Source organism: Balaenoptera ricei, chromosome 15 (genome assembly GCF_028023285.1).
Source record: "Balaenoptera ricei isolate mBalRic1 chromosome 15, mBalRic1.hap2, whole genome shotgun sequence".
In the NCBI taxonomy this organism is placed as follows: Eukaryota; Metazoa; Chordata; class Mammalia; order Artiodactyla; family Balaenopteridae; genus Balaenoptera; species Balaenoptera ricei.
In genome coordinates, this window is record NC_082653.1 from 1179844 (window position 1) to 1200785 (window position 20942).

Here is a 20942-nt window from a genome sequence, read left to right on the forward strand (position 1 = left end):
CCGGGCTGGCCTCGTCCCCTGCACCGGTGGCCACTGGGTCACGGGAGGGCTGCCTGGCCTGGGGACTAGCTGTGGGCCTGCCCCCAGGGCTGTTCTTGGTGAACAGCTTGGGGGAGGATTTTGTGGGGCTCAAGTATATAATACCCCGATTCATAGCAGAGCCCAGATCTGAAGTGGCCGTGGATATCGTAGTATCCGACTCGTCGTTTTTGAGGATGGGGAGACTGAGTCCCGGCTAACTCCAGACCAGGAGCAGGTCTCCTGATCCTGAGTCAGTGCCGCCCAGGCAGGCGGTCTGCCTGTCTGTCTGTCTGTCTGTCTGACTGTCTCTGTTCTGGGCAGATGTGCTCCCAGGCCCAGGGAGGACCTGCTTTAAAAGACCTATGCTTCACTTCTGGACCCCTGGCCACTCGTGGTCCCGGCTGGTCCAGGGCAGCTCCCCTGGGACCCGCCTTCCCCTGGTTCAGGGCACCTTCCTGGGGCCGGGCCATCCTGTCTGGAGACCGGATCCCAGAGTCCAAGGAGGCGCCTGCCTTTCTGGGCGCCCGAGCTGGGGCCAGGCCTGCCTGCTGCCCGTGACAAACAAGTCTGGGCCTCCGCCTGGCTGCCGGCCAGTGGGCTGCCTGTACCCACGGCTCCTCCTCCTCACGTGCGGCCCAGACCCCAGCGCTGCCCTCTTTCGGAGGCCTGGCCAACTCCCCTCTGCCTTGGGGCGTCCACCCTGAAGCGGCTCGGAGTTGGGCTGCAGGAGCTCAGCTGGACAGCGGGAGTGAGAGCGTGTGAGGACGTCCCTATCCTGGGACCCTGCTGACCTGGCCTCGTGTCTGCAGAGCCAGGATGGAGAACTGCGAGGCTGAGCTGCCCTGTGGTGTCCCTGCAGAGCTTTGCCACCTTGGCCTGGGGAGGACAGGCGGGGGGGTGTCAGTGCCAGGGCTGGGCGATGCCAGGCTGATCCCTTCATTGACCTCTTGTGACATCAAAGCTTCCTGGGATTCGCCCTTGGAAAGGTGGGTCGATGTCTGCTGCACAAGGGGCTGACCTGGTCCTGAGCTGCCCGGAGGCCCTCTCGGCGGTGCCAGGACAGCGGTGGTCCTGCCAGCTGGGCTCCTCCCAGCGCCAGCTCTCGGGGTCACCACCCTCCGGCCCCAACCTACTCCCTTCATGTCTTTCTCCCTCAACATCCATTAGTCCGAGAACAAAAAAGACCACCTTTCACCCAACACTAATTTCTCCTCATTAAAGGCCCTTTTTGGATCTGGGAGAGGATCAGTCTCTCTTTCTGGCTTTCAAAGAGGAGGGGGGCGGTGGGGAGGGTGAGAGGAGAAGCCGAAAAGAAATGGAGCCTCTGGGTGTGGGTGCTGGGTCCTGGGCCTCGGATGCCACGGAGCGGGCCCAGGGCCGACCCCCGTCCAGCTCCCAGGCGCTGGGTGCACAGGGGTGGAGGCCGAGTGGCAGCCCCTCCGTGACCCCTCCCGGCCCCCCGCCTGGCCCCACCCGGGCCTAGTACAGCGTCTCCCGGGTGACATTGCTGGAGAAGGTGTGGCTGCCGGACACGCTGCTGGCCTTCCTCGAGAAGGCCGGCCTCCTCCTCCGGTGGCCCCACAGGGGACAGAGGCAGGCCAGCGTGGCCAGGAAGGTCTGGCGGAAGTTGGCGGAGACGAGGTTGTACAGGACGGGGTTGACGGTGGAGCTGACGTAGAAGAGGGCGTTGGTCAGCATGTAGAAGTAGTGGTAGAAGTCATACAGGAACCTGGGGTGGGAGAGGACGCTCAGGCTGGCGGGCCAGACACAGGCCGCACGGGGCAGCCCATGGCTGACGCGGGGGCCTGGGACGGTCATTACAGACTACTTGGACATCTTTTGAAGTGGGGATATTTCATAATAAATTCCAGGGCTCTGGTTTCTCTTGAGAGGTTGGAAGTTCTGAGCACACTCCCGCCTGGCACCGGTCAGCTGAACTGCCGAGCTGAGCTGCGGCCGCCCTCCCGAGGCCAGCTGTGCAGACCCCCTTGGTCGCAGTCTCCACCTCTCCCTGCAGCCCAGCTGGCCTGCCCTTCCTTGTGCAGAATCCCAGCCCCACCCAGGGCCGCAGGATGTGGCCGGGGTCTGGCCTCAACGGAACAGCCAGGCCAGGAACCCCCTCCGCACCTCCCAGACAGCTGTGCACCTCACCTCGACTTGCTTGCCTCTGTGCACAGGGATCTCACTCCCTCATCTGGCAGCTCACTTCACCACCAGGCAGCCCTGAGTTTCAGAAACCCTTTACTTTGGGTTGTGTTCCACGCCCTGTACCTTCTCTTCATCCTTTCTAGATTTGCCCTCCCTAGTGGCTCCCCGTCACTTGGAAGAGCCCATGACCCTGGGACCTGGCAGCCCTGCTATGCAGAGGAGCTCACGCAGCAGGGCTGAGGCTACCGTCGCGGGGAGGCCAGCTGGCCAGGCCGGCGTCCATACGTCGCAGTGTGGGTGTGATGCTCTCAGAGTCCCAGGGGTCCTCCTGGCAACTCCTCCAGGCTGGGGGTGGTCTGGGGGCCCCGACGGTCGCCATCACTCCTCCCACAGCCGGCAGCACCAGCCCTTCCTGTCGCTCTCCAGACGCCCCCAAAACTGTCTTGTACTGACTGTCTTAGGACTTGCTTTCCTTTTATGAAGCGGCTTCCAGGGTGTCTGTCCCTCTATGGCCTCTGCCTTCCCTGCCCTATCACAGCCACACCTGAGGGCCTTTTGGGGGACGCTGACCCCCCCCCCCCGCCCGCCCTGAGCTGCCCCTCTCAGTGCCCCCAACCCCTACACCCAACTATTTTGGGGAGCATGTCCCCAGCCCAAGCCTCACCCTCTCGGCCCCAGCCTCCCGTACTCACGGGGTCCACTGCTCGTCCGAAATGTAGCAGAACATGAGGCGTCGCACATGGTAGGGCAGCCAGCAGACCACGAAGGCGATGACCACGGCACCTGAGACGCGGAGGGATACGGGCCTCAGGGAGGTGGAGGGAGATGTCCTGTGTTCGTGGACTGAAACAGCTAATAGTGTTAAGATGACAGAGCTGCCCAAAGTGATCTAGAGATTCAGTGGAATTTCTCTGGAAATCCTGATGACATTTTTTGCAGAAATAGAAGAATTCATTGGGAATCTCAAGGGATGCTGGACAGCTAAGACAATCTTGAGAAAGAAGACCAGAGCTGGAGGACTCACCCTTCCTGACTTCAAAACCTACCACAAAGCTACAGTCATCCAAACAGAGTGGTATCGGCATGAGGACAGATGTATAGACCCATGGACTAGAACAGAGGACCCAGAAATAAGCCCTCCCATATATGGTCAAATGACTTTCTACAGGGCACCAAGATCAAAGGGAAAAGGGCTGTTTTTTCAACAAATGTTCTGGGAAAACTGGATCCCCACATGCAAAAGAATGAAGCTGTCCCCTTACCTCACAACATCTGCAAAAATTAACTCAAAATGGATCAAAGATCTAAACATAAAAGCTAAGGTATAAAATTCTTAGAAGAAAATACAGGACAAAAATTTCACAACATTGAATTTGAAAAGACAACAAAGGAAAAAATAAATAATTTGGACTATATAAAAATAAATAACTGTGTATTAAAGGTCACAATTGACAGAGTGAAAAGGCAACCTACAGAATGGGAGAACATATTTGCATCACATATCTGTTAAGGGATTAATATCCTGGGTATATAGAAAACTCAACAACAAAAATCAAACAACCCAATACAAAAGCATGCAGAGGACTTGAATAGACATTTCTCTGAAGAAGAGATACAAATGGCCAATAAGTATATGAAAAGATGCTTAACATCACTGATCACTAGGGAAATGCAAATCAAAACTACAATAGGATACCACCTCATACCCAATAGGATAGCTACTATAAAAGAAAAACACAGAAAAGAGTAATTTGGGGGAGTATATGGAGAAACTGGAATATTTGTACACTGTTGGTGGGAATGTAAAATGGTGCAGCCACTTTAGAAAACAGTTTGGCTGTTTAAAAATATTTTTTAACTCAATAAATTAAAATTCTACTCCTGGGTATATGCCCCCAAAGAATTGGAAGCAGGAGCTCAAGCAGATACCCCAGTAGCTCATAGCAGCACTACTATTCAGAGTAGCTGAAATCAATGGATGACGGATAAACAAAATGTGGTCCATCCGTACAACAGAATATTATTCAGCCCTAGAAAGGAAGGACATTCTGACACAGGCTACAACATAGATGAACCTTGAAGACATTACACCATATGAATAAACCAATCACAAAAAAACCCAAATACTGTATGATTCCACCTGAAGGAGGTCCCTGGAGGAGTCAAATTCACAGAGACAGAAAGTAGAAGGTGGTTGCCAGGGGCTGGGGGAGGGGGTGGGGACTTGGTGTTTAATGGGAAGAGTTTCAGTTTTACAAGGTGGGGGGGTTGGTGGTGATAGCCCCACAGCAACATGGGCATCTACACTGCTGCTCAACTGTGCACTTAGAAATGGTCAAGATGGTAAATTTTATGCTCTGTATATTCTACCACAACGAAAAAGAAAGCACGCAACCACTTGGGAAAACTTCGGGCCAAATGTGCTGTCCCGGGGCAGAGAGAAGGGTGGTCCCCGAGATGTGCGTCATCTTCTTGCGGACATGGGGGGATCTGTGGGAGGTCCTGGGTTTGGGGTCCCCGCTCCAGGGCTGCTGCCCTGACCCCATGGGCCCAGGAGACCCACCCTGGGGGGCTTGTGGAGACCCTGGGCCAGGGAGGTCCCAACGAAGGTGCTGCCTGCTGGCAGCAGGGGTTGGTGGCACCGGGCTGTTCCAGAAAGCCTGCCCGCACACAGCAGAAGCAAATGCTGTGGCCTTGCCCACTGGACACTGCCTGTCGGTCACTTGACCCGCGGCTGTGGGGAGCCGAGCCGGCCCAAGTGCAGAGCACACCCGAGTCACTCTCCCGTCAATCACGTGATGTGGACGGATGCAGACATGATACTATTTTGGAAATACTGGAGTAATAAATGATCCAAATGAATTTTACCTGTTTCTTTTGACTGTTTAAAAAAGTGGTTACTGGACCATTTAACATCCCATGTGGGGCCTGCATCACATTCCTTTTGGACAGAGCTGTGGGGACCTTTTCCTTCCAAGACCAGTGGCTGCAGAAGGTGAGGGGCAGGCAGCCCGGGGCATGGGGGGAGATGGAGGGTGGATGCTGGGGTGGTGGGAAGCACAGGGTAGGTGCTCTGGGGGACCAGGGGGGGCCGGGGCTGCCTCAGGAGAGCAGGGAGGGGGCAGGTTGTTTTGAGGACCCCTCCTCATGATGCACCTGCAGGCCCAGGCCAGGCCCGGGGACACACAGAGGGAGGATGGACCCTCACAACCCACAGAAACGTAGAGTCCACCCCACACGATCCTTCAGGCCTTCAGGATCCCCTACTAGAATGTGTGCAGAGGGACGGCACCTCCGGCCTCTCCAGCTGGCACCCGACCGCCCGGCACGCACGGGGACCCCAACTCCGTGGCCCTGGCTTTGTGAGCAAACTGTCCGACTCAGAGCCGGTGCCAGGAGGCTTGCTGAATCAGTGGATGGATGGATGGATGAGTGAGGGAGTGAAGAGAAGCCCCGACCCCGGGGGGAGCCGGCACTCCGAGCCTCGGCCCGGACGCGCTCCGTTCCCCGGGTCTCTAAACCTTCTGTTTGTGGTACCGAGCTCGCTGCTTTGCTGGCCCCTGGTGGCCGCCCGCCGCCCGCCCCTCGCAGGGCCCAGCGGTTACGTACGTAAGACCCGGACGCCGTGGCGCAGGGCCTGGACCCGGCCGGGCTCGATGGACATGCTGAACGAGCTATGCTGGTCCCCAACTGTGCACACCTGGCCCTGCTCGGCCGCCTGGCGGACCATCACGGTCAGCTTGTTGGCAATGACGGTGTTCAGGACGGAGATGACCACCATGGGGAACACGAAAGACATGAAGGTGTTGATCTGCGAGAGATGGAGAGGGGTGGCCCGTGAGACCGGGGCAGGGGACGCGCCCTGGTGCCCGCCCCGCCCACTGGCCCAGGTTTAGGGGTTGGAGCGTGGGCGGTGCTCGGTCTGTCCATTCCCAGACTGACTCTCCGCCCGCTCCCACACCCCTGGCTCGGGGGAGGTTTGCAGACTCTCCGTCAGCTTGGGGAGCCCCCAGCCTGTACACAGTGTGGAGTAAAACCCTGGGGCATCCCGGCTGCGGTGAGGGGCCGGGGCTCTGCGTTCCCAGGTCTGGACAAGGAAGCGGTCCCTCCTGACTCCTCTCCAGGAGGGCTCACCCAGCGTCCCTCGTCCTGCACACAGGCAGTTCACGTTAGGACACGAAGGGAAGACCCGCCCCCCGTCCCACTGCCTCTCAGCGCGTTGAAAAGCGCTTCTCGTTGGCACCTCCACCTTCCACGTTTCTCTGCCTCTGGGGAAATCGAGTCTCCGGGTGCTGAGGGGGTTTGCCAAAGTCACCAGCTCAGAAGTGGCTGGACCTGGACTTGAGCTGGAGCCCGGCCCCTCAGCGACACCAGGGTGAGACCCGCCTTCACGGGCACCTGCTCAGCTCGAGCAGCTGTGGCCTCCCTGAGCTGCCACTGCCGTTCCTGACAGGGACGCAAACCCGCCAGCAGACGCGTGTGGCCCTGACCAGCGACGGGGAACAGGCCTCCCACCGAGCTGGTCCTGAATCCGGCATCACCTCCCAGGGCACCGGAGTAACAGCCTCTGGAGTAAAAACGTGTTTGGCGCTGTCTTTTGAGCACGCGGGTCCTGATGTCATGTTCTGACGCCCGAGCCTCTAAGTGTGAGCGCGCGAGCCCTGGTGAGGGGGCGGTCCCTCTTCTCCATCCCCGCCCCCCAACCGCCGCGGCCCCCAATGCTCACATGGACTTCAGAGTCCAAGAGCAAATGGCTGCACCTGGAGAGACACCTGCACTGGCCCCACCTGGTTCCCCGGGTCTGCACGGGGGTGCCCCGGGCTCCGGGCTGCCCCCTCCGTCTCCTCACTCGGGTTTGCCCACAGCCCTGAGAGCAGAGCCGAGGGTCCCGCGTGGAGGCCTCCTCGATGGTAGACAAGGATGGTCTCAGCAGGGGGAGGACCGTCCAGCTCTGTCCTGCGAATGCGGCCGCGGCCGGCAGGAAGCCAAGAGGTGCTGGAGGCTCTAGAAGGTCGCCGGGTTCGCCTCCTGGGCCTCCTGGATGCCAGGCGTCTGTCCCGAGCAGGGCAGCTCACACGCCCCTCTCTTCGGGGCGTTGGCCGACGCCTCCGCAGGTCCTGCCCGCCCCACGGTGCTCCGGGTCCCGCTTGGGAGGACTCTAGGAATCCAGGAGATGGTGGCTGAGGTCACCTCTGGCTCCTTCTGAAAAAGACTCCCCTAAACTAGAGGACAAACACGCCGGACAGGGGCCGCGTGGGCCCTCGGCAGGCGGCCTTTCCACACTTGCCAGCCCTGCGCCCGTCACTAGTCACCCACTGGGTGCTTGGGAGTGGCCTCCCCCGGGCACCCTTCTCTCCTGCGTCCACTGAGCTCAAGTGGGGGTCTGGAGGCCCTCCCGCAGGACGATGAGGGGCTGGTGCGGCCGAGGGGCAGCTCTGGGCCGGGGGCTGGGCTGGGGCGCACGGGGATGCTGGGCCTGGGCCCAGGAGACAAACCAATTCCCGTGAGTCACCACAGCCGGGCATAATTTAAACAAAACAAATGTATTCAACACAGATTTTAAATGTCAAAACATTTGAAATACCATACTTCGATGAGCACAGACAGCAAAAGCAGCCACCTCTGGGGGCCGCGAGCGGTGCACCAGGGCCCAGGCCCCCAGCGGATCCCCCAGCTGGGAGAAGTCCAGGCCCTGATCCTGAGGTTCTGGAGTGGGGAGAGGGGCCCCGGCACTGCAGGCGCCCCCAGGAGAGGCCTGGGGCCGAGGCTCGGGCCGGCGTGGGCTTCCGGAGGGGTGTGTCTTCTCTCGGCCTCCCCCGCCCCTCCAGCCTGGAGACTGAGACCGAACCCGGATTGTGGGGTACCAGGGCAACGCCTGACTCCCGGCGTCTGCCTTCTCTTGCCGAGGCTCACGGCACGGATGGGAGCTCAGCCTGTACCCCTTTCCTGCACTGCACCCCCAACTTCTGGGAACAGGGGAGCAGCCCACCCCCAGCAACAAGCAAAGAGAAGGGAGTCTGCTAAGCCCTGTGCAAGATGCCCAGGAACCACTGCAAGTGTAGCCACAGGAAGGACAGAGGGGAAGGAGGGGCAAGCAGGGCCCTTCCAGACAGAGGCACGCGGACGCGGAGGGATGCGCCTCGTCTATGCATTTGTCCCGGTAAAATGTCAGAGCACTTGGGGATAGACAGCCTGACTCTAAAATTCAAATGGAAAAAAAGATAATCTAAGAGTAGCCAGGAAAGTTCCGGAAAGGAAGGTGACAGGTCAGTAGGGGACCGGAGGCCTCACCCACTATGGGAGGGCGCTAAAAAGACATTGTATGAGAATAGTTTGGCACGAATAAATCAGGGGAGCAGGAGAGAGGCCAGGGGCAGTTCCCGATGAGGCAAACGTGGCGTGTGGTAAAGGCAGCGCCTGAACCAGTGGGAGGAGGTGGGTGACGGGCTGCAGAGCTGGGGGCTGGACGCTCAGGGCCTGCTGCTTCCACTGCCCCTTCCCAGGACCTCCGTCCGCTCCCCTGGAAACACCCACCCCGCTCCATTCTTGGCCAGTGGGCACATTCCAAAAGGCCCGGGTGAGTCCTCACTGGACACACACAGGCCGCATGTTCACCTCTCCACCAATCACGTTTGTCCTATGAGAACCAGCCCCTGGCCTGCTGTTCAGAAGAGAGACCCCACCTTTGTGGGGGGCCTGCTGAGCAGAAAACTGCTTTTGCGGCCATTGGTTCTGTTCTCCCACCGTGTGTGGGAGACCTGCCTAAGAATGGGCCCTCACAGGTGAAAGGAGAGCACCCTGGAGGGCCTCGTCTCTGCTCTCCAGCATCTGTAATTTTGTGAGGGACAGGGAGTGAAATGGTTAAGCAATAAGAAGAAAGTGGAACAGGACACAGGTCTGTCTGGGAGGAAGGGCTGCCCCCGACCTGCTGCAAACAGGTGCGGGGCGCCAATGGGAGGCACATAGCCTGGCCCGCAGTCAGGGGGTCCTCACGCCTCTCCCTCCTCCTTCAAGGCTGTCGTCCCATCTACCCTTCCTCTGAGGGGCAACAGCTTGTCTTGTACCGGCCTGTTTCTCTCTGACTGATCCCACTGTGTTTAGGCAAAGAGACAGCCCCTGGACTACTGAGCTTCACGGCTCAACACCAGCCTGCGGTGAGTGGGGAGGTGCAAAATACCGCTCAGGGGCTTCCCTGGTGGCGCAGTGGTTAAGAATCCGCCTGCCAATGCAGGGGACACAGGTTCGAGCTCCGGTACGGGAAGATCCCACATGCCGCGGAGCAACTAAGCCCGCGCGCCACAACTACTGAGCCTGCGCTCTAGAGCCCGTGAGCCACAACTACTGAGCCCACGTGCCACAACTACTGAAGCCCATGTGCCACAACTACTGAGCCCATGTGCCACAACTGCTGAAGCCCGCATGCCTAGAACCTGCGCATCTCAACGAAGAGTAGAGCCCCCACTCGCCACAACTAGAGAAAAGCCCACGTGCAGCAACAAAGACCCAACGCAGCCAAAAATAAATAAATAAATAAATAAAAATATTGCTCAGGGTGTTTGCAAAACTCAGCAGCTTGTACAACAGCTTCTGAGGGGAGAGGCGGAGAGAAGGGGCTTCCTGTCAAACCGTCCAATGTAGATGGCCTCGCTGGCCTGGCAGGGGCCACCCCCAGCAGATGACCAGTCCAGCCAGGCCCAGGCTTTAGGGACCACCTCCTCCTAACCTCCTCATCCAGCACATGCTGAAAGTCCCCTCCCTCTCGGCCACCACCAAGGGCAGAACAATGATGCAAGTCACTCCAGAGTCCCTGTTTGTCACTGTCACTCAGCGCAGCCTTGCTCGAAAAGCAAAACCCCAGAACAAGTTCAATGCCCACCCACTCGGGCTGGTTGATAAGTTATGGCGCATCCACACCACGGGGTGCCGTCGACGCTGAGAATGACCGACAGGGAAGGCCAAGGTCACGGTTTAGTGAAAAGAGCAAGCAGAGAGCAGCTGGTGCCTCCGTAACGTAAGGAGCCGCCTCTACGCCCAGGATGGCTCCCGGGAGAGAAGCCTAACGGAGGCTGACCCAGGCCGACTCAGGGAAAGGGCAGGGAGCTGGGGGGCTCCGGGCACGCCCTCTTGACCTTAAGGCACCTGAGTGGAATGAACGTGTGTCCTGTGACAGGTGCCCGGGCCCCTGCTCCCACAGTGACACGAGAACCACACACCCCACCGTGCCGCCCTGGGACGGGGGTGTTGGAGGTGGAGGGGACCAGATCTCAGGACATCCACCCTCGCTTCATAGGCGGGACACCAGGGCCGGGAGGGCAGAAACTGTCCTTCAAGGTGACACAGCCCAGAATCTCCCGGGCTGACATTGTCCGAGTGACTCTGCCCTCCAACATCCCTCATCTCATGAGCACCCAGACCCTCCGGACGCTGCTGGGATCCCACCCAGGAGGGCACACGCGGCCCACGGCAGACAAGCGTCTGGGAAAGAAGACAGACCAGCGTCGAGGGCCCGCTGCTCTGTGGGTCAGAGCACTGACCGCAGGCCTGAGTGTCTGAGGAGAAGCCCAGCGTGTGCCTGCAGGGGAGGGACCCCAAACCTCCCCAAGAACTGCCTGCATTGCTGAGGCACCAAGTGAGTCATCTTAGGGCCAGAAAGGCCACCTCGGGGAGGAGAGGGAGCTCCACGGACTGTGTGCAGCTCCGGGCTTAGCTTGGCCCCTCCGGCCACCAGTCCCAGCTCCTCACAATGCAGTTCCACCCACCATTAGGTGGCGCTAGTACCAGATTTTGGCTCAGTATAAAGGACTTCCACTTTCTGGTTGATACACACTCTTTAGCTAACTCTTTTTTTTTTTTTTAATAAATTTTTAAAATCTATTTTTGGCTGCATTGGGTCTCTGTTGCTGAGCACGGGCTTTCTCTAGTTGTGGTGTGCAGGCTTCTCATTGCAGTGGCTTCTCTTGTTGAGGAGCACGGGCTCTAGGTGCACGGGCTTCAGTAGTTGTGGCACACGGGCTCAGTAGTTGTGGCTGGCAGACTCAGTAGTTGTGGCTCATGGGCTTAGCTGCTCTGCGGCATGTGGGATCTTCCCGGACCAGGGCTCGAACCCGTGTCCCCTGCATTGGCAGGCAGGTTCTTAACCACTGCGCCACCAGGGAAGCCCCGCTTTAGCTAACTCTTTAACAGAGTGCTTTCCACGAGCCAGACGCATGTTCAGTGACTTGCATGTGTCACCTTGTGGAATATGCACATAGAAGCTATTGGTGCTCTCACTTTATAGAAGAAAAAGCCCAGACATAGTCTGACCCACAGCCCAGTGCTTGCTTCCGTGCCCTGGGGCCTGTGACACGCAGAGAGCAGACGAAGGGAGAACCCCCTGGTCGGGGGCAAGTGTCGGGGGACCTCACTTCGGTGGATGCATGCCCCACCCCCAGCTTCCCAGAGGGGACTTTGGGTAACTGCAAAAATTTGAGAACAACTTCTAGTCCAAAGGCCACGGCTCCGCGGTGATCTCTCAGGACTGAACTTCTGTCCATTACTCTCTCCTTTCTTTGATCTCCCTTCTGTTCCACGCTGGTCCCCGTGCTCCTCTTCAGGTTTGGAGTTTCTGGGAGAGGACTGACCAGAGTCACCAGCGACTTCGAGTGGAGAGAATGCTCGCGCCCCAGGGCGCCTTAGGGTTCAGGACCATGGACAGCGCCCATCGCTGTGGAGGGGCTGCCCCGGTGGGCAGGAGCACCAGGCTGGGAGGAACTGTGGTTGGGAAGCCTGGGTGGGGAGGGACCGGGGAGTGGGAGCCCCGAGCCAGCTGGGGGCGGGGATCGACAGGGACACCCCACCGTGTCCCCAGACCCTTCCCGTCCGCTGATGAAGGGCAGGCGAGCAGCCTGTAACCTCTGCAAGAGGCCCCCACCAAGTCCCCGCTGCCCGCGCAGCCAGCAGCCCTGTACGTGGGGGTCTTTACCCTCCTGGAGTGCTGGAGCCACAGAGGACCCCTCCGCCCTGCAGCCGCATCCTGCCCGGTCCCGGCGGTGCTGCAGCGCTGGCACCAGCCAGGTTGCCAGGAGCCCCTCAATCGGATTAGGGAAATGGCCTTCCCACTACGCCTGTCCCTCCACCTGTACCAGGGTCGCCGTCCTCGAGGAGAGACAGGATGGCATCCTGACCTCAGCAGCACACAGGGCAGGTGCTGGGGGCCTGGCCTTGGCTGTGCGTTGGTGGGGGGCTCGTTAATCACCCTGGGTGTGGAAGCTGGGGTGGTGAGTCGCGTTCCGGTCATGCCATCCCATCTCAAAACTGCATCGAGACCATCTGTAGACTGAAGTCCTGTTTGCCGTGTTTTCAGATATCTGTTGGCTAAAAAGCCCATGAGAACATTCAAATCAGTGGGACATCTGCTAATTAGCAACCAACGGGGCTGTAAAAATCCTTGACAAGGACAGGCGCAGGGCAGGGAGTGGAAGTCTGACCCTGGGCCCGGCCCCCACTCTGTGTCTCATGGAATGTGGGCAGGGAGGCATATTAGTGGTCACCTGGTCACCTACCATGAAACCACGGCCCACAGCAGGTGCGCCCCAGCTCTCACCCCCACCGGCACCTCACACCACGACGCTGACCATCTTCTTGCTCGTGACAAGTTCTGTCTTGCAGGGTGGCTCCCGGTCCAAACATGAGCCCCCACGTTCGGTTGCCAAGCTTTCTGTGTGTGCCTTTCTCCCGTGTAAGGCCACCTTGATTCAGGAGTAAAAGTGGTGCCGGTTCCACACAGAGTGTTCTGCATGCACCCTTGAAGGAAGTCAAGCCATCGAAGAACGTTCTCTGCTCCATGCCAGGAAAACTTGGGGCCCTGGTCTTAATCAAGAGCCCCTGGGGGCTGGTGGACGTTGGGAGTGGATTTCTGGGGAACTTTGCGAATCCCCCAGCCATGCCTGGGAGTGAGTCCTGCAGGACCGGGCACCGCCGTGCTGTTGGGACTGGGTCCAAGCTGGTGTCATGTGCATTTCAGAAAGCGCTTAGGAAGGAGTGGTGCTGCAGACGCAGCACAAAGCCTGGGCTCAGCCCGGGGCCTGTCCTCCACCTCTAGGGGTGGGCGGGGAAGCGGCCCTACTGCGTGTTCGCTGGCAGCTGAATCTCCGATTCTGTGATTCAGTTGTGGGATTGAATCTCCAATCCCACGATTTTCAGTGTTTTCTTGCCATGTCAGTGTGTGGGCAGCTCAGCAAATATCCTGTTCCTTCCCAATTTTGAATTACCATCCACTGGCAGAGTGGTAACTGTGATCCCCGTGGACATCTGGCCCTGTACCCGGTGTCTCGGCTCCTTTCAATAGAATTAGCGCTCCGTCCCTGCTTGTGGGGAATCTGATTACGGTGGACCCGGAGCCGAGCGGCCGGTGTGAGGGAGGGGGGCTGGGAGCGGCCACCCACGTCCCCCCAGGCTCCACTGGACCAGCATTTGGCTCTAGTTTTTTTCCCAAGCTGACCAGCCCCAGGGCGTGGAGGGGACCTTGTGCTCTGGGCTTAGCCCCGGGAAGTGACACTTTTGCTCCTTCAGCCAGGCCTCCTGGGGCTTCCACCCCGAATGGCTGTGATTAGCAGCAGGGGCACCTTAGAAATGATGGTGGGGTCCTGCGCCCCACCCCCACTTGGTCCCCACCAGTGCTGGCGGGCCCAGCTGTGCTCCTCTCCAGGACAAAAGTCAATCAGTAAAGGAAGAGGGAACGCCGGTGGGTGCCGGCCAGCTGCCCAGCGCCATTCCAAAGCTCGTTCCCCCGACGACCGTATCTGTTAAAGACCGTTCTTCCTCCGTCCCCGAGAGACCACGGGCCTCCATGTGGCTGCGTGACCACATGGCGTTCCACTACGCTGTCCCCTTCACGGCTGCACAGGGCCCCTCCGCAACAGCGAACAGCCTTGGCCTTTGCATCATGTGAACGGCCCAGGGCACATGAGACTCACTGCTCTCCACACGCGTGTGAGAGGCGGGCCTGTGGGGTGACTTCTGTTTCTAGAACTAGAGTGACGAGCAGAGCAGCCCAGGCTGGGGTCTTCCCACGCCCCCTGGGCACGTCCCCTCCTCACGCTGGGCCTGTCTCCTGCCTATGAAGATGGGGGTGGCTGGTCTACCTTGAAGGCCAGGGGACTGAGGACAGCCCAGGCTGGCTCCCAGCCCAGTGCCTGCCCTGCCCGCACCCCTGCAGAAGGACCCCCGCCTGACCCAGGCCCTGGGCGCCTGGAGCACTGTTGACGGTCTGAGCTCGAGGGCTGGTGGGGGAGGGGCCGGGGGGCGCTGCTGATTGGCACCCAGGGAAGCCTCCCTCTCTTGAGAGCCAGGCCAGCGGCTTGCAGGGACCGCCAAGAGGCCTTCCTGATGTTCCACTCAAGGCTCATCAGCCCTTCTTTTCCTCGTGATGCGATTTCAGGAAACGAGGCTGTGCTGCTCAGGCCTCCTGTGACTCAGGCGATTACCTGGAGACAGGCCCAGGGCAGCCGGCGTCCTCCCAGCCCAGGAGCCGCGGACTTGAACAGGGACAGGCTCTGTGTCTCTTCTGGAATGTTCCAGCACCCTCCCTTCTGTTTACCCGCAGCCTCCCCACCCCCTCCCCTCCCCTCCCCACCGCAGGCCCACCAGCCTGTGCTCCATGCTCCGTCCTCCAACCTCTGAATGCACCGTGCACCCAAGCCCACCTTGTCTAAACGTCACAAGCACTTATTGAGCACCTGCTGTATGCGAGGCACCCTGCACATAGGCTGAGGTGAGCGTGGAGGACAGGTGGACAAACATGGCATGGAGGTGAGCACGAGGTCCAGACTGGGGGGAAAGGGGCCATTTTCTGGAGGAGGGACCTCCATACGGAGACCTGAGGGATGAGGGGCACCCATGGGCCTGAGAAGGAGGGGAGCACGTGAGATCTCGGGAGCCCGGGGGGCCGGGCGGTGTCAGATCCCAGACAGTGGGCCATTTCCTCCTGTTCATGGAAGACGGGGCGGGGTGAAGGGGGCAGGGGCGAAGCAGGAGACTGCGGGCGCAGCGGCGTTTGCATTTCGGGAGAGTTCTGCGGGCAGGGTGGGTAGGGCCTGGGGGCAGAGGGCCCAGGGAGGGGCCCAGGCCCAGGAGGGAGGTGATGCATCTGTGTTAGGGCGGTGCCTGTGGGGATGGACACATGGAAGTTTGGGAGGGACTGGGGGGCTGAGGCAGGCCCCGGGGTGGGTGGACATGGGGGCAGCGAGGGTGAGGCCGAGAGGAGGTCCCCCTACACCCTCAGCCCCTCAGGGCCCCTGGAGCCGCGCACTTGGCGGTGCAGGAGGCTCCAGGGCAGAGCCCGTCTCCTTCTGCGCAGGTGTCTCTGCTGCTGCTGACCTCCCAGGTCAGAGGTTCCTTCTTACGTTTTTCCTCCAACAATTTGAGTCTCCTTCCCATGGAAGTGCCCTGAGCAGAGATGCTTTCCCGAGTCTTCCAACAAGTCCATCTTCCGGGAGGCGCCCTGAGCTGCCAGGGCCCCTCCTCCCCCAGAATGACTCACTGAGTTCACGAATTGGGGTTTTTCCCCCTCGGTAGAATCGCAGGGTAAACTGCAGCGTGGGGGCATCTTGGAGCCGCCTTCCCAGCCAAGCCTGGGTACCTGCAACCTGCAGACACGCGGGGAGACATGGGGGAGGGGCAGGAACTCGGGGCATTGGTTTGCCCTCGAGGTGGGTGCACGAGCCCCCACAGGCTGGGGTCCCCCGTCCTCTGCTCCTGGTGTTGCTGGCCCACGTCTCCCGCCATCGACCTGGGCACTAACTGCAGCGTCTGGAAACTGTTCCAGGTGCACTCACTGGGGCTCATTCAGGGCAACCTTGTGCCCCTCCCCCCTTCAATTAACACCGGCCCCTCCCCGGCCAGGGAGGCCACTCGAGGCACTCCCGGGCCTTGGCCTCCCTCCCTGTATGGGCCTGGTCCCTGTACTGGGCTGGGCCTGGGCTGAGCTGGTAGGCAAGCCCGCCACTTGAGGGCACTGACACGGTCGGTTGCGTAACGGTCAGTGCCGTGAGGTCTCTGCCTCTTCTGGTCGGTCTGTCGTCGTCCCCATGGACTAACCGCAGATTCTCACCAACGCAGAGCTACAGGGTAAAACCCACAGCGACGCCGGGCCTGAGCACTCCTATGATGGGAGAAACAACTTCAAGGTCACCCCTTGGGCGGGGAGACAGCCGATCACAGTGGCTGCTTTCCCCTGAGGCCCAGGCACGGCTCTAGCCCCGTATGTCCAAGTGTCTCTGGACTGGCCGCCACCGGCCCCCACACCACCGAGTGGCACGCTTGCCCAGGGGCAGTACTGTGCCTGCCCGCATCCTCACAATCACCAGGACCCCCCAGGGGCCGTGCGGTGGAACCTAGGCTCCCCTAGTCATCCCAGATGGTGAGGCAGGTCCTCACAAGCTCTCCTGGACCAGACTGTGCCATGAACTTGCCACCCTGTGGCCCGTGGCAGATGGTCCTTAGGACGGCCAAGAGTGGCTCCCACCCTGGACGCCCACCTCTTGCAATGTGACTTGGCCACTCCTCACAGAGACGTAGGGTCTGTGGCCCACCCCTCGACTGGGCTGGCTCTGACCAGCGAAATGCACCGGCCGTGTTGGCCTGTGCCTTCCCAGCCAGGCCTCACACTCTCTTGCTGGCTCTCTCAGAATGTGGCGGCCACCATGTGAAGAGACCCTGATTTGCCTCTCACCCTGGGACAGAGGCCCAGGTGAGAACCAGCACCAGCCTCCAGACAGATGAATGAGGCTGTCTCAGACCCATCCAGGCCCAGTGCAGCCACAAGATGACCGAGGCCACGTGAGTGACCCCAGCTGAGACCGGCTGAGCCAGCTCAACTCGCCATCCAACGGATCACAAGCAAATAAATAGCTAGTGTTTTAAGCCAATAAGTTTGGGGCTCTTTTGTTACGCAGCAGAGGTTAGCTGAGACACTGCCTTACAAAGTGCTGTGTTTTTAATTTATCTGTCCCACCATTGCATTTTCTCCTTGGAGGGAAACCTTGCTTAAATAAAATACAATCCCCCCCCCCACCCCCTGCCCCAAGCACTGACAACAAGTCCTGTGAAGGCAGGGGGATGCGGTGGGAGCGGTGGGCAGGGGTCATTTGTGTGGCTGACTGGGCTATCTGACCCCAGAATTTAGGGACTATTTTTTTTATCTCTTTATAGACTCTGGTTCTAGGGACAGGTTGCCAGCAGCCAGCTGGCCAGGTGGAGACTGGTTTTATAAAGGTAACTGGGCACCACCTGTGGTGTCCCACCCCTCCCGCCACACTGCAGAGTAGGGTAAGGAGCATGGTGGGGGTGGGGGCCGTGTCTTTTACTTTTATTTCCCGCGAAGAGAGGCTCATCAGCGAATCTGACCTGTGGGTCTGACTTCTTGAAAAACCAGCAGCGTGTAATTAAAGCTTGAAAGAGAAGAGCCCGCTGCTGAATCAAACTCAAGTGAGGGTGAAATCAAACATGAGAGGGCCCTGGGCAGCTGAGTCCAGCTTGAGACGAGTGACCGGCCTCCTTTAAGGGGTCTGTGCTTTGACGGTGTCTAAGTGGTCTTCCCTCAAGCCCCCAAACCTCGGTCCCGCTTACTGTGCGTGTGTGTTTGTGTCTACGTGTGCACGTGTGTGTGAGCTGCGTGTGTGCACACTTGTCTCCCGTGTCTGGTCCTGTTTGCTCTTGGTGTAACCGAGCAGGGCCTCTGGGTCCTTCCCGGGACAGACCCCTCCCCCACGTCCTCTGCTGTAGCTCCTCTCTGAAGTACGCACAGTATCTGATGCACGCTTCCTGAGTTGTTTCATAGATGCTAAAACCCCCACCAAATGGAAGATGTTAAGTACTTGATGACCGTGATCATGTAGCCCCCAGGCCTCCTGGAGTCTGAGGATTGATAATGTGACCCCACCCTGTTACCTCACCGTCGGCCAATCAGAGGATTAATTGTGCACGAGCTGATCACATACCTGCGACTCCCCCCCCCAGCCCCCCGACCCAACTGGGCCCTTAAAAATGCTCCCCTGAAACCCACTGGGGAGTTTGGGCTTTTCAGCGCTAGCTGCCCTGGACTCCATGTTCGGCGCCAACAATAAACGCTGTATTGTCCTTCACCACAACCAGGTGACAGCAGATTGGCTTTACTGCGCGTGGGCGAGCGGACCTGAGTATGGTTGGGTGACACTGGCTCACGCAGAGCCCGGGTGGTCACTTCAACGAGGGAAATGCCTCATGACAGCTCGAGGCCTTGGCCTCCCTCCAAGTCGCCACTGAGAAGGCCATCAGGTTCCACGCCGTCGAGCTGCTGCACCCCTGATTCCGAGCAGACCCTGGGGCCCCCAGTCCATGCCACCACCGAGGGGACATGTTTCTGAACACACTTCCTCTCGGCCAACACCCCGGCTTATTATAATCACCGCACACACTGGTTTCTGTTGAGGGATGAAAATTAGCAGATTTAGACGATAATTACCTGGCTCTGAAAATTAGACTCTAATGAAGAGGGTGCTTGAACCCGGAATCCAAATTTGATGTTCAGACTAGATGCCTTTGAAGAAAGCTCTCAGCCAGAAATAGGGGTCGGCCAGAGCCCCGGCTCTCTGGCCACTGCTTTGCCATTTGCCACCCGCCCCCCGAGTGGGCTCTGCAGGCCCAGCCTCACAGCCTCACAGACTACGTCCCTGGTGCCCCCCTCACCTGTGTATTTATTTTGTGTGTTACGTTTCTAACCCTCGCTCCAACCTCACATTACACAGAGGGGGCGACACCGCTGTGGACAGAAAGTGTGTCCTACGAAATTCACCTGTCGAATCCTACCCCCCAAGGTGATGTGTTAGGAGGCGGGGCCTCCCGGAGGTGATGAGGTCGTGAGGGTGGAGCCCCGTAATGGGGTCAGAGGCCCAGGGAGGCCCCTGCTCGCCCCCCAACATGAGGACAGGGAGAGGACACGGTCAGTACCAGCGCCTGGACCCTGGTTGTCCAGCCCCAGGGCTGTGAGAAACACACGTGTTGTTAGAAGCCCCCAGCCTGGTCCGTCAGAGCGGGCTGAGCGGATGGAGACGGCTCCCGGGGGTTACCTGCCCTCAGGGAGTGATGGGCAGGGTGGCACCTGGGGCGTGGCCACCAACCTGTCCTCCACCGCGCGGAGGAGGCTGGGGGCTGCCCACCCCATAGGGGCTGCCCCCTGCAGTGGGCATCTCATCCGGGGCCACTTCCTCTGCGTCCTCTCCCACCCACGCAAGGAACTCAGTCTCCCTCCTAACGCCGTGTTTGTCCCAAAGGCACAATCGGTTCATTTGTTAGACTGGGAGTGTGTCAAGCCGCTGACGTTAGGTTTTTGATGCAGAAGCGCAATCCAGCTGAACCGGGCGCCTGTGCGCAGAGCAGACAGGCTTTCAGCCTCTCCTGTGGCCCCACCTCCCACCTGCAATTACGGCGATTTGCATGACTGTGAACGGGGCTGTTCAGAGTGCCAGGCGGGGGCAGGCCGTCCTCACGCCCCCAGCAGGCCAGGTGGGCAGTGGCACAGCCGGGGAGGGTGGAGAGGCCGAGGGAGAGCGGTTCCCCCGGGGACTTGTGATGATGTGTGTCTCTTAGTTGCTGCCACCCCGCCCCGTGGCTGCCTGGGGACAGAGCCTGGTGCCCTCCAGTCACCCACACGCTGACCGTGTGAACGAACAAATGAATGACCGCCTGCCCGGGCTGCCCTAACACAGTACCCTCAACTGAGCGGCTCATAAACGGCAGAATCTACTTCTCACAGCTCTGGAGGCTGGAGGGCCGAGACCAGGTGCCGGAGTGGACGGTCTCAGGTGAGGCTGCCTTCCGTGTCGTCATGTAGCAGAAAGAGGGCGAGGGGGTCTCTGGCCTCTTCTTATAAGGGCGGTAATTCATCATGGGGGCTGCATCCTCATGACCTCATCACCCCACAAACGCCCCGTCCCTTAATACCATGACTTTGGGGGTAGTGCTTCAAAACATGAATTTGGGGGGACACAAACATTCCGTCCAGAACAGCTGGCAAAGGAAGGGATGAGCAGTCTCCACATGGGGGGCCCCTAACCTGGGGGAGGCTCTGGCAAACGGCCCCAAGCACACACGGGAGATTTGTGTGCACAGACAGGCAGCTTCCTTTCCCGGAGGCAGTGCCTGCGGCTGTACAGCCCGATAGAATAGTGCAGTTTGTGCCAGCCGTAAATGATTCACAGTTTTCTAGGGACTGCACTAAAAAAAGTAGATACAGGTGAAAATAATTTCATTAATAGATTTTATTTATTTTATAGTATAAAAAGCATTAGTGAGATCCTGTACATTTTCCCTTCATACAAGCTCTCTGGCATCACGGGTGTGTATTTTACACCGAAAGCTCCCCGGGATTCAGACTGGGCACCGCACCACACACAGGGCAGCTCGGAGTTCTTACGAGAAGCCACGCAGAACGGTTTCCAGGTGGCATCCACCCCACAGCCCGTGGCGCCTGCACTCCCCTGGTCCCACCTCTGGTCAGCGGGGGAGACAGAGGTGCAGCCCCCGGACCCCCTGGTCACCCCCAAAACAGGATGCGTCAGCATCTGCACAAGGTCAAGGATGAGTCATTCATTTAAAAGGAGCCATGAGCAAAGTTGCGCTAAAAAATGAAGCCCCCTTGTAAGAACAGTGGGCAAGCAGTCCCTCTGGAGGACACTACAGGAGCAGCAGGGACCCCAGGGCAGCCTGCGTTTGGGGCCATAGCTTCCAGAAACAAATCACGGCCTTCTCTGTACCCC

General features: G+C 59.3%; 1 protein-coding gene across 1 annotated transcript in view; it reads right to left on the bottom strand.

Annotated features, from left to right (window-relative positions):
• Positions 1 to 1500: 1500 nt before the first annotated feature.
• Positions 1501 to 20942, bottom strand: part of NTSR1 (neurotensin receptor 1) — a 47248-nt gene continuing 27806 nt past the window's right edge. Inside the window, exons 2-4 of the mRNA XM_059898159.1 lie at positions 5779 to 5980; positions 2862 to 2952; positions 1501 to 1750 (exon numbers count right to left, since the gene is read on the bottom strand). Of these exons, the coding sequence (XP_059754142.1) occupies positions 1501 to 1750; positions 2862 to 2952; positions 5779 to 5980 (543 nt within the window). The remainder of the gene's footprint in view (positions 1751 to 2861; positions 2953 to 5778; positions 5981 to 20942) is intronic.